Source organism: Aphelocoma coerulescens, unplaced genomic scaffold, assembly GCF_041296385.1.
Source record: "Aphelocoma coerulescens isolate FSJ_1873_10779 unplaced genomic scaffold, UR_Acoe_1.0 HiC_scaffold_374, whole genome shotgun sequence".
NCBI lineage: Eukaryota > Metazoa > Chordata > Aves > Passeriformes > Corvidae > Aphelocoma > Aphelocoma coerulescens.
In genome coordinates, this window is record NW_027183717.1 from 35,818 (window position 1) to 53,307 (window position 17,490).

A 17,490-nucleotide genomic window follows, 5' to 3' on the forward strand; every position below is an offset into this window, starting at 1 on the left:
CACAGAGTTAATCCATTTGGGAAAAATTCAGGAAAATTTCATGGATTTGAAGCAAAATCCAGAATTTTCCCAAATTTGGGGGAGTTTGAGGTGGATCCACCTACAGGATGGGATATACAGGAGCATCAACTTCTTGACGGATCTGGTGGGAGATGTGGCTGGAAGAAAGAGAAATGCATCATTTTGGGCAGAAATGGGTCAGTTTTGGGCAAGTATGGGGAAGTATTAAGCAAAATGGAGTGGGTCAGCATTATGCATAATGGCAAATTTTGGGGAAAAAAGGTATTTACTATGCAGAATGGCTCATTGTTGAGAAAAATGTCTCATTATTGGGCAAAAAAGGGCCCCTTATAATGAAAGATGGCTCATTTTTTGGCAAAGCAGTTGCTTACCCGGATCGTTCCCACAGGATCCTGCCTCAGTCGCTGCGGATGAAACCAAAGAAACTGGGAAATTCCTTCCAGAATCTGCCCAGCCCCTCCCCCACTGACATTATTGCCAAATATCTGAGCAGAAAAACAAATTTTTCTTGGATTTGGAGGTAAGTAAATTAGGAATCACTCACCATCCAGCAAAATCCGGGGATTTCCACATGTCCACCACTTCTCCAACACTCCGGGCATCACGTCCGTCCGGAAGCTTCAAGTCATCTCTGGGGTTTCCGTTGAAATTCCCACAGGGGGCACAGAGACGGGAGGCCAGGCCTGAGGTCACGGTGATGGTCGCCTCCCGTCCTGGGTGATGGTGACGGACATCCCAGAGCGGTGGGTGATCGTGACATTCCCACGGGACGATGTCACAGTGACGGAGTCAGAGATGGTGGTGGGAGGATGGGTGAAGAGGCCATTGACCTGAGAAAATTACAGGAAATTACGAGACACATGATAAAAAACCCACTTGCTCTAGAGCAAAGGGCTCTAGCTTGGCTAGAGCCAAAATCACTCATTTTTTTGCAAAAATGGCTCATTATGGGGCAAAATCGCTCCACATCAGACAAAGTAGCTCACTACCAGGCAAAATCTAGAGAGATTTTTGCCCAAATTGCTCTAGATTGACACAAACCACCCAAAACCCCCTCACCTGCCCCACTCACCCACACCTTCATGTTGCCGTTGACGCTGACAACGCCCTCACGGACGAAGACGATGGCAGCTGTGGCCGCGGGGACATTTGTGTCACGACAGTTGCTGACCTCCATCACCACCTTGAACCAATCTGGTGCCTCCTCATCGCAGAGGGCTGACACCTTGTAGGTGCCACTGGCCAACAGGGGCCCGGCGATGCCATCAAAGGTGGTCAAGGTGGCTCCAGGCATGACCTGGCAGTGGCCTTCACTCCTGGCACACACCTGTGCCCCGTCACGGGTGACGCACACCTGGTCCTGAGGACACTGCGTGTCCCGGCACACCAGTCCCCGTGATGGGTGACAGTGGCATTCCTTGGAGCAGTTGTTGAAGGTGACAATCTCACCTGCCTGGAACAGGAAATAACGCAGGTTTTAAGCCCCATCTCCCAAATTTTGGGGGAATTTCCCAACTTCCAAGGGGGAAAATCCTAGAGAGTGAGAAATTCAGGTGGATTTGGGGGACTTTGGGCAACTCAACCAGTTCATGGTAACTTTTTCCCTGCTAATCACAAATTTTTCCTGTTATCTGTCCTTTTTCACCATTAATTGTTCCTTTTTCCTCATTAATTATTAATTCACTTTTCCGGGCTACTCCCTCAGTAATTGCCCTTTTTTTCCCCTGCCAATTGTCCTCTTTGCTGTTAATTGCCCTTTCTTCCCCCCAGACCCTCTGGGACTTTCTAGATGGGGCAGCCCAACCCCCAACCTGATTGCCAGCAAAATAAGCCCATCAGTCCCAAGCCTCAGATGTCACCTGCCCTGTCACCTGACCTTGAGGTAGCGTCCCCTGTGGAGGCAGCCACAGCACTCGGGTGACACGCAGGTGTCCCCATCGAAGACAAACCCCTCGTCACACTGACACCCCTCAAAGCACCCCCAGGTGCAGGGGGCAGGGCCCACGAGGGAAGCACAGGTGAGGTCACAGGTGCGGGTGCAGAGCTCGTAGTGGCTGTTTGGGGGGCAGGACAGTGCTGGGGAAAAAGGGAAAAAACAGCATTGTTGGGACAATTCCAAAGTTGTGTGGGGGTTTGGCCAAAATGTGAAGGTTATCAGAAAAAAATTTTTTTTTTTTGAGGGATTATTTTTCAAAATTGGAGGCTTTTATTTGTTTTAGTTTATTAGTTATTAGTTTTGGCATTTTCATAAAAACTGGGTTTTTTTTCTTCTCAAAATTGGGTTGTGTTTTTTTAAGTTTGAGGTCACCATTCCTAAATGGCATTATTCCTCCATATTGGAGTGTTTTCAGTAAAATGTTATTCATTTTACCAAAATTGGGTAGTTTCTTCAAAAATGTTGGGGTTTTTTTCATGAAATTTGAGCTTTTTTCCAAAATTGGAAGGGTTTTAGCAAAATTGGAAGCCTTTCTGCAATTTTTTTTCAAAACTGAAGGGTGTTTTACAAAATTAGAGGAAAGAAGTTCAAAGTTGGAAACAATTTTTCAAAATTTGATTATTTTTTAAAATGGTAAGCAATTTTTTCAGATTTTGAGGCTTTTTTCACAATTGGAAGGTTTTAATCAAAGTTGAGGGAGAACTTCCAAATTTTAAAGGAATTTTTGAGTAATAGGAGGATGTTTTTTTCAAAACAGAGGGGAATTTTTCTAAAATTTGAGTGAATTCTTTCAAAATTCAAAGGCTTTTTTGAAATTTGAAATTTCTTTCACTTTTTAAAGGTTTTTTTAAATATTCGATGACTTTTCCTAAAATTTGAAGGAATTTTTGAAAAACATGAAGATTTTTTTTGAAACTCAGGAACTTTTTCAAAATGTGAGGGAACATTTTCTAAAATGAGAAAAATTTTCCTCAGCTGGGGGAAATTCTTTCAAAAACTAATTTTCCCAATCTTGAGGGATTTTTTTTCCAAAACTTTAGGGTTTTTTTCTAGGAGAAAATATGGCTTTTGAGGGAAACAGGACCCAGAGTGAGGAACTTCTTCCTGACTTACGGCAGAAGTCCTTTGTCCTCCATGCTTCGACTGTAGCGCCAGCGGCCTGGCAAGCGGCGGCGTACGCCTGCAGCGCGTGGCACAAGGCAGTGTGATCCCCTCTGGCAGCACAGACGTCATGGACACAGTGGGTGAAATACTCCACAGGGCTGACACGTGGGTGGCACCCCCGGAACGGCCCTTCTGCGTCACGGATGATGCCGCAGGATCCGTTCCTGCCATATGTCACCTCACTGGCAACATCACACCTGCTGCACACGCCATTGTCACAGCCATCAGTGCATGCTCTGTCCTTCTCTGGAACCTTCCAGGAGGTGACAAATTCCTGAGTCGTTCCTGCCAGCACCCCGCTGGGCAGCCGGAAGTCGTCACTGGGGTCCCCATCATAGTCACCGCCCAAGCCGCACAGCCGGCCACGGTAGACGTCGGGGACAGTGATGAGGAGGAAGGTGGCTGTGTTGTAGAGAATGCGGACTCCTGCGGCAGTGTGGAGGATGATGTTATTCCCCTCTTCGCCAATGCGGAGGTTCTTGTCCTCTGTCACCAGTGGGAGGGTGTAGCGCTCCGAGTCCACCTGGAATGGGGACAGGGTGACACGTGTAACACTCAGTACAGAGTCACCACACCCACTCCATGGTGACAGTGTAGATGTGGAGGGAAACACCCACCCTCCTTATAATCATGGCGTTACCATGGGAATCACCAGATCCCTCCACAGTTGACACTGTACCCATGGGATGGACACCACCACCCTCTTCATCATCACCACATCACCATGGGTGTCTCCAGACTTACCGTCACCTCCCACCTCCGTCCCCGCTCCATGGTGACGGTGTACCCATGGATGGATACCACCACCCTCTTCATCAGCACTGGGTCACCGTGACTGCCTGCCTCATGCTCCACCAACACTGTGAAGTTGACCAATCGTCGTGCCGGCTCGCACACCCGTGCCAGGACGTAGGTGCAGGATCCTGGGATATTGAAGGTGCGTCCATCAAAGGTGACATAGTGGGGGTCTCCCGACACAACCAACCGGCCATAACCAGTGGGGTGACATCCCAACACTCCATCTTCCACCCGGCACTCCTCATGGGCACCACAGAACGCCTCCTGGCAAGTCACTGTGCCGTTGGTCCTGCAGCGGCAGCGTTCCCGGCATGAGGGGTAAAACTCAGTGTCCTTCTGATAGTAGTGACCAAGGTACTCACAGCCACACTCAGAGTGCGGGACACAGTCGGAGCCGCTGAGGACATAACCGGTGTCGCAGAAACAGCCCTCGGAGCAAGGAGATGTGGAACAGGAAGAGGGGACGGAGGGGGTGTGGCAGGTGGGCTGGCAGGGGCTCCCACAGAGCTCATAGTGGGAGTGAGGGGGGCAGGAAAGAGCTGGGGAAAAAAACAGAAGAAAAGAGGGAGTGAGGGGAATATCTGAAGGGAAGGGGAGTCCCTCAAGGAAGGTAGGAAGAAAGGAGGGATGGAGGAAGGGAGGGCATGAAGAGGGAGGGAGGAAGGGAAAGGGGAAGAAGGGAGGGAGGAAGGGAGGAAAAGAAGAAGGGAGGGAGGGAGGGAGGAAAGGAAGAAGGGAGGGAAAGAAGGAAGGGAGGGAAAGAAGGAAGGGAGGAAAGGAATAAGGAAGGAAGGAAGGAATTCGGAAGGAAGGAATTCGGAAGGAAGGAATTTGGAAGGAATTCGGAAGGAATTCGGAAGGAATTCGGAAGGAATTCGGAAGGAAGGAATTCGGAAGGAAGGAATTCGGAAGGAAGGAAGGAATTCGGAAGGAAGGAATTCGGAAGGAAGGAAGGAATTCGGAAGGAAGGAAGGAATTCGGAAGGAAGGAAGGAAGGAAGGAATTCGGAAGGAAGGAAGGAATTCGGAAGGAAGGAAGGAATTCGGAAGGAATTCGGAAGGAATTCGGAAGGAATTCGGAAGGAAGGAAGGAATTCGGAAGGAAGGAATTCGGAAGGAAGGAAGGAATTCGGAAGGAATTCGGAAGGAAGGAAGGAATTCGGAAGGAAGGAATTCGGAAGGAAGGAAGGAAGGAATTCGGAAGGAAGGAATTCGGAAGGAAGGAAGGAAGGAAGGAAGGAAGGAAGGAAGGAAGGAAGGAAGGAAGGAAGGAAGGGAGGGAGAGAGGGAGGGAGGGAGGGAGAGAGGGAGGAAGGGAGGGAGGAAGGGAGGAAGGGAGGAAGGGAGGAAGGGAGGAAGGAAGGAATTCGGAAGGAAGGAAGGAATTCGGAAGGAAGGAATTTGGAAGGAATTCGGAAGGAAGGAAGGAAGGAAGGAATTCGGAAGGAAGGAAGGAAGGAATTCGGAAGGAAGGAATTCGGAAGGAAGGAAGGAAGGAAGGAAGGAAGGAAGGAAGGAAGGAAGGAAGGAAGGAATTCGGAAGGAAGGAAGGAATTCGGAAGGAAGGAATTCGGAAGGAATTCGGAAGGAATTCGGAAGGAAGGAAGGAATTCGGAAGGAATTCGGAAGGAATTCGGAAGGAATTCGGAAGGAATTCGGAAGGAAGGAAGGAACTAGGAAGGAAGGAAGGAAGGAAGGAAGGAAGGAAGGAAGGAAGGAAGGAAGGAAGGAAGGAAGGAAGGAATTCGGAAGGAAGGAATTCGGAAGGAAGGAATTCGGAAGGAAGGAATTCGGAAGGAAGGAAGGAATTCGGAAGGAAGGAAGGAAGGAAGGAAGGAATTCGGAAGGAAGGAATTCGGAAGGAAGGAATTCGGAAGGAAGGAATTCGGAAGGAAGGAAGGAATTCGGAAGGAAGGAATTCGGAAGGAAGGAATTCGGAAGGAAGGAAGGAAGGAAGGAATTCGGAAGGAAGGAAGGAATTCGGAAGGAAGGAAGGAATTCGGAAGGAATTCGGAAGGAAGGAAGGAAGGAATTCGGAAGGAAGGAAGGAATTCGGAAGGAAGGAAGGAAGGAAGGAAGGAAGGAAGGAAGGAAGGAAGGAAGGAAGGAAGGAAGGAAGGAAGGAAGGAAGGAAGGAAGGAAGGAATTCGGAAGGAAGGAAGGAAGGAATTCGGAAGGAAGGAATTCGGAAGGAAGGAAGGAAGGAATTCGGAAGGAAGGAATTCGGAAGGAAGGAAGGAAGGAAGGAAGGAATTCGGAAGGTCCCATTTTCCCCCATCCCACCCACACTCACCGCAGAATTCTGCTGTCCTCCACATCCCCACATTCACCCCTTGACTCTGGCACGCGGTGACATAGGCAGAGACACCCTGACACACAGTGTCACGGTGTCCCTTGTAGTGACAGGCATCAAAGGCACAGTCCTGCAGGAACGGCTCCGGGTTGATGACACGGTGACATTCCTGGAAGGGTCCCCCTGCTCGGGCGATCACCCCACAGTACCTGTCTCCACGGTATGGCTGCACCTGCACCGCATCACACACCGGGCACTCTGCGCCACAACCAGCTGAGCACCCGGGGACATCCCCAACCTTCCAGCTGTCACCCAGCTGGGTCTCATCGGAGGCGCGGTGGCCACCGGGGGTGACAAAGTCATCATCAGGGTCACCATTGGCATTGCCACAGAGACCGCAGACGGCACCAGAGTAGGTGGTGGGGAGGATAACACGGGCGTAGCTGTACCAGTCAAAGGTGACAGTGACACCGAAGTCAGTGGTGACAAAGCCATGGACGCCACGGTAGAACATGGAAAAGTGGGGATGGGTGAAGGGAAGGGACACAAAGGCGCCGTCCACCTGCAGGAGCGGGAGGGAGACAAGGGGTGGACAGGAAGGAAGAGGTTTGAAATCATAGTTTGGTAGTTTTATTCGGTTATTGTATTTTTGTTTATAATTTTATTTTAATTTACTTTATATTTTTAATTCTATTTTTTTCTTTTTACATTTATTTCTTCTTATTGACTTTATTTGCTTTCATTTTTATCTTTATTCTTTTCATTCTTATTTATTTATTTATTTTTGCATTTTTATTTGAACTATTTTTATATTTTAATTTGTTTTTAATGTACTATATACTTACTATAATTTGGGGTTAAATTTGGAGTTTAGCGGTAAAAAGGTAATTTGGGGGGAAGAGTGGGGGTTTTCAGGGAAAAAAAGGAGAATCTGGGGTATTGGGGATTTTTGTGGAAAAAATGGGGAATTTGGGGAAGAAGGGGGAATTTGTGGGAAAACAGTTAAATTTGGGGGGAAAGGGATAATTTGAAGAAAGAAAGATTTTTGAGGAAGAAATGGGAACTGGGGACAAAAGGGGAAATTTGAGGAGAAAAAGGAAAATTTGCGTTAAAAAAGGGTATTTTGAGGGAAAAAATGGAAATTTGGGGGAAAAGGGGTCATTTGGAGGATAAAGGAGGAAGCTGGGAAGAAAAAAATGGGGAATTTGACCAAAAAGAAGGGAATTTGAGGGAAAAATGGTATTTAAGAAAAAAGGAGGATTTTTGGAGAAAAAGGGGGAGTCTGGGGAAAAATAGTTAGGGTTTTTCTGCAATTTGGCAGAAAAAGAGGGAATTTCAAAGAAAAAGTTGGATTTAGAGGGGAAAGGCAGATTTGTTGGGAAAAAGTGGGGGAATTTCAGGGAAAATAGATAATTTGGGGGAACTAAGAGGATTGGGGGAAATAGGATTTTGTGGGGAAAGAGGTGATTTTGGGGGGAAAAGTAGTATTTGAAGGATAAAAGGGGGATTTGAGTGAAAAGAAGAGTACTTAGGCAGAAAAGGGGAGAATTTATGGACAAATGAAGAGGAACTTTAGGGGAGAAAAGGAAATATTTACATGAAAAGGGGATTTTGCAGGAAAAAAGAACAATTTGAGGGGCAAATTGGGGAATTTTGGGGGAAAAGGGGAAACTGGGGGGAAATGAAGAGCAATTTGGGGGAAAAGGGAGGAGTAGAGGAGTAAAAAGGGATATGTGGTAAAAAAAAGGCATTTGGGGGATAAAAAGGGGGATTTGGGTGAAAGAAAGGGGGAATCTGGGGGAAAATGGAGAATTTGGCATAAAAAAGGATACTTAGGGGGGAAAAATAAAGATTTGGTGGGAGAAAGATAATTAGAACAGAAAAAAAGGGGAATATGAGGGAATTTGGTGATGAAAAGGATTTTTTGAGGGGGATTTGGGGGTGAAAAATATTCCTTGAGTGGTTGCCCACCTTGACCTTTCGTGGGTGCTCCTGGCTCATGCTGATGACACTCCCATAGACCTCCAGGTTGACGGTCTTGGTGAAGGACACAGCACGGCTGCCGCGGTGGTTGTTTTCCACGGTGACATTGAAGGGCACCAGTGTGGGCTTGGGGGTGCAGAGGGCGGCAAACTGGTAGATGCAGGAGCCTTGGAAGTCAAACCTCACCCCATCAAATGTGGTGTAGTGTGGGTCACCCGTCCCGACGCAGGTGTAGTGCTTGTTGGGTGTACACTTGGCGATGCCATTAACCATGACACACTTCTCATGGGATCTACATCCCCCTGGTTTACAAGTCACTGTCCCTGCATCCTCACACCGACACCGCTTCTGGCAGCTCCCATCTTCCCAGAATTCCTCATGGAGCTTGTAGGAGCGATTGTTGTGGAAACAAGAAGAGGCAGTGGTGCTGGGGTTTTGGGTTGCCTTGATGCCTACAAGGGATTTAAGAGTCTGTGAGACACCATACAGGGATGGTCCTCAGGAAAGCCCTAGTGCAATTCCATGTGTTGTGGACACCTGAAGTCAAATCAGGGAGGGTTAGGAGTGTTTTAGGGAGAACCAGCTAATGCAAGCCTTCCCTGTAAGGGAGGTGTTGGTTACATTGACACCTAAAACAAACTAGACACTCCACAGGGACAACCCCCAGGAAAAATCTCAGCATAATTCCCTGGTTTTTGGGGAGCTGAAGTGAGATCAGGTAGATTTTGGGGTGGTTTCTTCCCCACTCGTTATGTTGATACCTACAAGGTTTGTGGAGTCCATGAGACACCAAGAAGGGATGGCCTCCAGGAAAATGCTGGTATAATTCCATGTGTTATGGACACCTGGGGTGTCAAGTAGATAGGTGGATTTTGGGATGTTTCGGAGTGAAAAGACACATTGATTGTGTTGATGCCTACAACCATTCCTCTCGGCCAATACCCACAGTTGAGTATTTTCTCCCTACCCCAAGACCCTCGCAGACTCCCCCCATGAACTCACCACAGCCCTCTGTGTCCTGTGCAGTCTCCTGGTCTCCACAATCTTCCTGGCATGAGGGATCTCTCCAACTTTCTGCCCAATCCTCACCACCTTCACCAGGAATACCATTGGGAACCATTGCTTCATCATCTGTATCCTCATTGAAGTTGCCACAGAGGCCCCAAAATAGCTGCTGGGCACTGCCACCATGATAACCTGGTCCTCATCATAGGTCACCTGCAGCCCAAAATCCGTCTGGAGGATGGTCCGACCCTCATTCTGGAAAATCTGGATTTTTCCCTCTTCCAGAGTGGCTGGAAGATCGGTGGGTTTGTTGTTAACCTTGTGGGGAGGGGAAGATGAGGAGGAGGAGGGTTAAAACTCAGCAGGTGGTTTCCAACAACATAAAAACCACATAGATACAAACAGAGGGAGAAATGATTTTGTGAATGATCAATTTGCATTACAAATCAGAATTTTTGCCCTAATTCCTGGACATTCACGCCAAGAAAAGCTCAAACCCCAAATCTGAACCATTTTCTCTATCTTCTGAGCTAATTTTGTTTGTACAGAGAACAGGTTTGGAAGAAATCACATCCCACCTGGAAAATTGATTGGGAATGGAAAAAATTCCCCAAATTCCATAGGTGTGGCACTTCTACTTCCTTTTTAATGCCAACATCAACACTGCAATGATTTATCCTCTTCCACCTTTTTTGGTGTTTTTCCTCATTTTTTGAAGGTCAAACTCACCCATAAATTTTAATCTACTTGGAACAAACAGTTTTATTGGGAACGATAGATCCGATACCTGGGGAAACTCACCTGGACGGCCCTGTCCTCACCAGCACGGATGGAGACATTGTAGGCATAGATGTAGACATTGGCCAATGGATCCTTGGAGCGATCCTGGCTCCGTTGCTCCTCCACAGTGAAGTGCTGCAGGGTAGGGTCGTTCCCACAGTACCTGGCCAGGGTGTACCTGCAGCCACCACGGGTGGACACGGATGCCCCATCAAAGGTGTGGTACTGCAGGGATGGGGAACCTGTGCAGGTGCCCAGGTAGTCGTGGCGGCAGGTGGGCGCACCCTTCTCCAGGTGACAGCTCTCCTTGGGGCGGCAATGCACCTGCTGGCAGGGGTCTGTGGGTTTATTAGTGACAGGGGATGAAATTATATTAATTGATTATATTATTGATATGTCTATGTTTATTTATATATTTTGCATTTTTTATGCCTGATTTGTAAGTACACTTAAGTTTTCCTATATTATTTATAAGTATCCATATATTATTTCTATATTTGTTTAGATATGTATGTATGCTTATGTATTGCTTATGTATTTCTATCATACAGAATTATTCAAAATATAATAAATGTATACCATTCTAAATAATGTATAAATATAAACTTATCAGACCTGTTATTTTATATATATTTATCTCTAATATTTAGATATTTATATTTATTATATGTTTATATTTTAGATAGTGATTTTTATGAATTATCTATGTATTTCTCCATTGATTCTTATTTATTTATTTAATACATTACATTTAATTTTTTACTGTTATTCCTATATGTTTGTATATTAGTATTTTCTTAAAATGTTACTATTATATATTATATAGTATCATATAATATATATTACTAAAATTTAATATTATTATGTAATACTATTATTTTTAATTTCATTGATTTTTGTCATTTGGATGATTACATGTATTTAAGTATAATTATTATAACTATCTGTTATTGATATCTCTATAATTCTAGATCATTTATTGATATCAAAGTCCACCTCCACTCACCACTGTCACAAGCTCCCTCCGCTCCATAGCGCTTCCCCTCTCCCATACCGACGTTCCACACCCCAAATGCCGCTGTCTCATGCGCCACACGATGGATTCCAAATCCGCTTCCCAAATTTATCCCAATCCATGAATATTCTGTCCCAGGGATTGGCTCCCACGCCACACTCCTTAACAGACTCTGGTTCAGCAGTATTCCAGAAGTTTCTGCTGTCTTGGCCACCAGCAGGATGCGGTTGTCATACCCCTCCAGCGCAACGACACTGTAGGAGTTGCAGTAACCGGTGATGTCTGGGATGTTGACAAAAAATGGCTCAAAGGTCACTGCACCGCTATTGCTGCCACTGCCCAACAGAAAAACCTGGACACCAGCTTCAGAAGTGAGGAACAAGCCCAGCGGGGACTGGGTGCCATAGAGCAGCGCATGGTTGGGTTGTATCTCTCGCGTGGTCTCAGTGACCTCACCATGACCCGTGACACGTGTTGGTTGGGCAGCAGTGATGTAGACAAGGTTGGATTGTCCCCGGAAGGGCACTGGTGGCACAAGGAAGGATTTTCCCCATTGGCTGATCGGGTGGAGCTGTTCCACCACGTGATCACAGCAGCTCAACCTGTCCACACAGGTGAGACCACTGAAGATGGCCACAGGTCTCTGTGCCACCACCCGTGTTCCGGAAAGATCGGCTGCACTCTGGATCTGCGCTGCTTGGAACGGCTCCAGGGGGATGGCGAGGGTAGAGCCACGTCGATGCAGCCGTCCACGGAAGGTGACGTCAGTGTTGAGATGAACGTTGACTGTGGTGGGTTGATCCCAAGTGGCCACCACAAACTGGGCATGGCGGGTGGGGCCGGGGTTGGGAGTGACCACGTGGTATTCCGTCCCCCACCTGTGGACTGGGATAATGACAGCAGAGTCAGCTGCTGTGGGTTTGTCGTTGACCATCACTGCGGTGACGGCAGCAGTGGTCTTCACCACCACGGCGTTTTCAAAAAGTTGGCTTCCCACCATCTCTGCTTGGGGTGGGATCTTCACCAGGACTGGTTGGTTGGCAGCTGCCTGCACCGTCATCCGTAATCCAGGTCTCTTCATGGAGATGGTGGCAGTGGTGGATGGGGAGGGCCCAGTGAGAAGAAGGAGGCGAAAGTCGCTACGAAGGGTACGTTGGTCACCATTCTGCAGGAAGGCCACCAGGAACTCATCACCCAGGTGAGGTGGTGACATCTCAGAGGTGATGCTGGGAGCATGGAGGAAAGCTGGGGGGAAGAAGGAGAGGAGTGGATAATTTGATATATTATTGATTTGATGGAGATTTGATTGATTTGAGGGATTAGTGATTTGATGGACAATTGATTTCATGGATCACTGATAGATGGATTATTGATTTCGTGGACTACTGATTCAACAACTTGATCAATTTGATGGATTATTGATTCAATAGTTTATTAAATTGATGGCTCAATGATTAGATAATTATTGGCTTGATGGACTTTCAATCTGATAGACCTTTGATTTCATTTACTAGACCATTAATTTGATGAAACATTGATTTCATGGATTATTGATTCAATAGATTATTGAGCCAATGGACTTTTGAGTCAATGGATTAATAAATTAATGGACTTTTTAGTGGGCAGACTATTGATTTGATGGAGTGGTAATTTCATGGATCATTGATTTTGATTTGCCAGTTTATTGATTTTATGGACTATCGATTTGATTTGATGGGATATTATTTTGGAGAAAAAAATTTAACATTGATCTGATGGATTATTGATTTAATGGGGTATGGATTTGATGTACTTGATTGATTTTATGGACTTTTAATTTGTTAGATCACTGATTTGATGGAGTGTTAATTTGATCGGTGATTTGATGAATTTTTCATACTCTCATTCTCCAGTTGGGAGAGTAAACTAAATTGATCTGAACAAATATTTAATGAATTAGAATAATCTGTTGGATCATCATTCACAGAAACAAACCATTTGAACAATCGTGAATTTGATGAAATCCCAATTAATTCCCTGGGCACAAGATGGAGCTTTTGGGCTGGGAAAGCCTTGTTTTGGGCTAGAAAACCCTTATTTTGAGGAAATTCATGATTTAAGAGGAATTTTAGAGATTTTAGGGCATTTCCCCACCCAGCTTCAATTTACCCCAGAACATAACAATCCAGAACCATCTCAGCACATCTGCTTTTCCCAGGCTGCTGTCCATGATGCTCTGGGTGCAAAACGTAAGAAAACAGTCAAATCCTCATATTTTTTGAAATCTCACTAGAATTTTCCCAAAATTCACCATTTCTTGACATATAATTTACACAAATCCCCAAAATCTGTGGGTTTCAGCCTTGCACTCATCCCAAAAATGAATGGTTTATCAAATGTGTCCCCAATATCTGTTCTTCTCACTCAAGCTATCCTCAAATTCACTATTTTAATTGCACTTACTCAAAAATCTGAATTTTAGTGTACTTGACCTCTAAATTGGCTTTTGGGAGGCATTTTCATCATCTCCTGAAGAAGGGTGGGCAACCTCCTGTCCTCATCATTTCCCCCACCAGCCAAGGTACCTTTGCATCTCCTTTCCCCCTTCCTTCCTTTTCCTTTTTTCTCTTTCTATGTTTTTGTAATTTCCTCTTTTCCCCTTGTTTTACCCATTCTCTTCTTTCTTTTGCTTAATTTTTCCATTTTCTCCTCTTTTCCCTAAATCCCCTTTTTTCATCCAAATCTCCTTTTGGCTTTTTCATTTCTTCATCTTTTTTCCCTTTTCTACCCCTTTTCCCCCTTTTTACTCCTTACCTCCCCTTTTTTTCCTCTTCTTCCACTTTTAAAATTTCCTACCCTTTTATTCTTTCATCCCCTTATCCCTTCTTTTCCTCCACTCTGCATTTTTCTTTTTTCCTTCCTCCCTGGCTTCCTTTTCCTCCCTCTTTCTCCCTTGTCTCACTCTTTTTCCTTTTTTCTCTCTGTTTTGCCCCTTTCTGATATTTCCCCCTTTTTCCTCCCTTCTTTCCCTAGTTTTCATTTCCTCACTTTTTTCCTCATTTTTTTCCCTTTTATCCCTTTCCCCTATTTTTTCTCCTCTCTTCTTTCCCCAATTTCCCTTTCTTCCCCCTTTTTCCTTTCCTCCTTATTTTTTCCTTTTCTTCTCTCTTCTTCCTTTCCTTCCTTCCCTCACCCCCTGTCACGGGTTGGGTTTGTAACCGGGCAGAAACACCAATTTAGTGTAGTGGTTTGGGCTAAAATACTCATTACTGTTTATCTTCTGTGAGATAAGAATTAGGAGAAATGCAAAGCAGGCACCAAACTTGAAAGAATATAAAGAAGTTTATTAACAGACCTAAAAGAAGAAAAGGAAAGAAAAAAAAAATTATACCACCTTCAGAAATCTCCTCCTCCCCCCACCTTCCTCCTGTCTCCCACTGACAATGTAAAGACAACCCTTAAGATGTTCAGTCTGTTTACCACTTCCATAATAACCTTGTTCAGTCCATGTAGAAAGAGAAGTCTCTTTTTGCTCGTGCTATGAAAACAGTATCACAATGAGACAGCCACCCACTTCCAAATATTGTTCAGTCCATTTAGGAAGAGGAGTCTCTCTGCTCGGGATGTGAGTCCCTTCCCCCGACTTGCAGCTTTTCCCGCAACTGCTTTCGAGGGTCCACTCTTGAAAGTTTTTTGGGGTACAATTTTAAGGTTGAGCTGTTCAGAAACAAAGAAACAGAGGCCCTTCTCCTTCCCTGGGAGCAAAGGGTCTTCCTCATCTTCATCGTTAGGACTATCTCTGGGAGCATCTCTAGGAATTGAGGTTTTCTCCTTTCCCATTTGGAGCAACAGTCCTCATTTGGTTCATCTCTCCCTGTCCAAGCTTCTCATGAAATTACAGCTGCATCAGCATCTGCCTATCTCAGCGCAGGTGCTTTTGCTTATGAGTTGAACACTCCACCCCCCAGATCTTCATGAAGTTACAACAGGATACTCTGATATATCATAGCTTCACAACAGAATTTCAGCTTTAAGCATCTCCTCTCTCTCTTCCCTCAGGTTTTCAGCTCTTCACAGCAATAAAAGGGTTAATCTCACCTCGGCCTTGCAGCTGTGTGGTTTATCGCTGTTGGTCACCTGACCTCTGCGGGACAGAGGTGCCGCTTTGCTGAAATCTTGGCCGCAGTGGAGAGGGGGGAGAGCTGAGCTGCTCCGGTCGCCCACGGCAAGGCAGTGGGGGGGGAGTTCCACGGCTGGAACAGGCCCATGGCTCCAGGATGGCCATGGCCTGGCCCGGCCTGGCCCAAGCAGGGCCTGGCTGGGCCTGCTGGCCCCCGCACGGGGCCTGCAGCCACCTGTGCCAGCGCCGGAAACGAGAGAGAGCTTGGGGGGGGAGTTTGTCTATTCTTAAGTGTGGATCACAGAGGCAGTCACAACTTTAAGTGGCTTAAAGAATTGTCCATATTCAAACTGGCCAGCTGATAGGTTCTATCAGGTCCCAGAGGAAGCTGTGAGCACCCCTTAGCAAGGACATCCCTTCCGGGACTATCCTTGCTAACCTATGACACCCCCCCTTGTTCCATTCCATTCCATTCCATTCCATTCCATTCCATTCCATTCCATTCCATTCCATTCCATTCCATTCCATTCCATGCCATTCCATTCCATGCCATTCCATTCCATTCCATTCCATTCCATTCCATTCCATTCCATTCCATTCCCCTATCCTGCCTTTTTCTCTCCAGAATCCCTTCACAAACCTTCCAATCCCACTGCTCCCAGGACCAGACTCAGGGCTGGGGTAGGGGGAAGAAGGAGGGGGAGTTTGAGGAGTTTTCAGGTAGATTTTCCCACTTTGGAGTCTTTCCTGCAAAAAAAATTATCAGTTATTAGATCGACTTTTGCCCTTACCTGCCTTTGGCCCTGTTTGATCCCCAGCTTAGGTCCATATCCCCAAAGAGCTCTGTTTTATCCCCAAATCTGTGAAGAAAACACAATCCCAGGACAGCAGATCTGGCTCCTCCCTCAATTATTTTATAATTTTGGCAGAAAAAGGGGAAAGAAAATGACTAATCCAGGCATCCCCAGGGGAAAACACCACCCAATGACGTGAGATAATTTTTGGCCAGAAAAGGTGAAAACAGAGAGAAAAACGGTGGCTTTTTTTTAAACTGAAGTAAAAAATTGGCATTACCAGATATTGAGGTTTTTCTGCTCAATGAGGTTTAAATTATTCTGCAATAACAAGAAGGTGAGGGAGTAAAAAAATGGTATTTTTTTGAGAAATAGAGGGTGTGATTGGGGTAAAAAAGGAGGGAAAAAGGAAATAAGGGAGGGCGAGGGAGGGATTTTTAAAAATTGCATTTTGTGGGTTGAGGAATTGATGGGATCAGTGGGTGGCCAATGGCATGAGGTGCAACAAGGGGAAGTGCCAGGTCCTGCCCTTGGGTCACAACAGCCCCATGCAGCTCCAGGCTGGGCCACAGTGGTTGGGAAGCTGCTCATTGGGAAAGGCCCTGGAGATGCTGGTGACAGCAGCTGAACATAAGCCCACATGTGCCCAGGTGGCCAAGAAGGCCAATGGCACCTGGGCTGTCCCAGCCAGGGTGTGGGAGCAGGACCAGGGCAGTGACCGTCCCTGTGGACAGTGGTGGCACTTCTGAGGCCACACCTTGAATCCTGGGGGCAGCTCTGGGCCTCTCATGACAAGAAGGACATTGAGTGGCACCAGCCACTCAGTGTCTGGAGCATGGCGAGAGAAAGGAACAGAGCTGGGGAAGAAACTGGATCACCAGGAGCAGCTGAGGGAGTTGGGAGGAGCTCAGCCTGGGGAAAAGGATGATTATGGATGACTTTATCACTCTCTACAGCTACCTGGAAAGGAGGTTGTAGCCAGGTGGGAATGAATGTTTTGTCCCAGGCAATCAGCAGCAAGACAAGAGGAAATGGTCTCAAGCTGCACCAGGGGAGGTTCAGGCTGGACATCAGGAGGAATTTCTTCACAGAAAGTGTGATTGGGCACTGAAATGGTCTGCCCAGGGATGTGGTGGAGTCGCCATCCCTGGAGTGTTCAAGAAACATCTGGATGTGACAGTCAGTGCTGTGGTCTGTTTGACATGGAGTGTTCAGTCAAAGGTTGGATTTGAGGATCTTGGAGTTCTCATCCAGCCTTAATGATCCTGTGATTCTGTGAGTAGGGGTCAAGGGTGGGGAGGGTAAAGTTGTGTCTTGTGATGTTTTAGATGTAATATTTTGGGGGGGGGTGGATGTGTGTCAAATTATATGTTGTGGGTTGTGTCTGTTGTACACATGGGTGCCATGTGCATGTAACTTCATACTGTGAAAGAGCCCAGAAATTAACACCCAAAAAGGCAAAATTGGATGAATTCAGTCACATTTCACCCCAAAACCCCTCAGACCTCCTGTAACTGGTGGAACACTGGCAGTGACAGTGAGATGAGTGTGTTAACATCACCAGAGGTGCCATGACAATGACAAGGATATGGACACCGCAATG

At 46.2% G+C, this 17,490-nt stretch overlaps 2 protein-coding genes across 2 annotated transcripts; both read right to left on the bottom strand.

Moving 5' to 3' along the window:
- Window positions 1–710: 710 nt before the first annotated feature.
- On the bottom strand, window positions 711–8,467 carry LOC138101627 (IgGFc-binding protein-like). Its single transcript, XM_068999395.1, has 7 exons — window positions 8,183–8,467; window positions 6,212–6,773; window positions 3,866–4,458; window positions 3,071–3,644; window positions 1,898–2,097; window positions 1,094–1,474; window positions 711–851 (listed from the first exon to the last, which is right to left on the bottom strand). The coding sequence occupies exons 1-7, from the start codon at window positions 8,465–8,467 to the stop codon at window positions 711–713; spliced, it is 2,736 nt and encodes a 911-aa protein (XP_068855496.1).
- A 41-nt stretch (window positions 8,468–8,508) lies between these two features.
- LOC138101629 (IgGFc-binding protein-like) lies at window positions 8,509–12,207 on the bottom strand. The gene is made up of 4 exons (XM_068999398.1): window positions 10,986–12,207; window positions 10,001–10,317; window positions 9,197–9,517; window positions 8,509–8,646 (listed from the first exon to the last, which is right to left on the bottom strand). The coding sequence occupies exons 1-4, from the start codon at window positions 12,205–12,207 to the stop codon at window positions 8,509–8,511; spliced, it is 1,998 nt and encodes a 665-aa protein (XP_068855499.1).
- Between the last annotated feature and the right edge of the window lie 5,283 nt (window positions 12,208–17,490).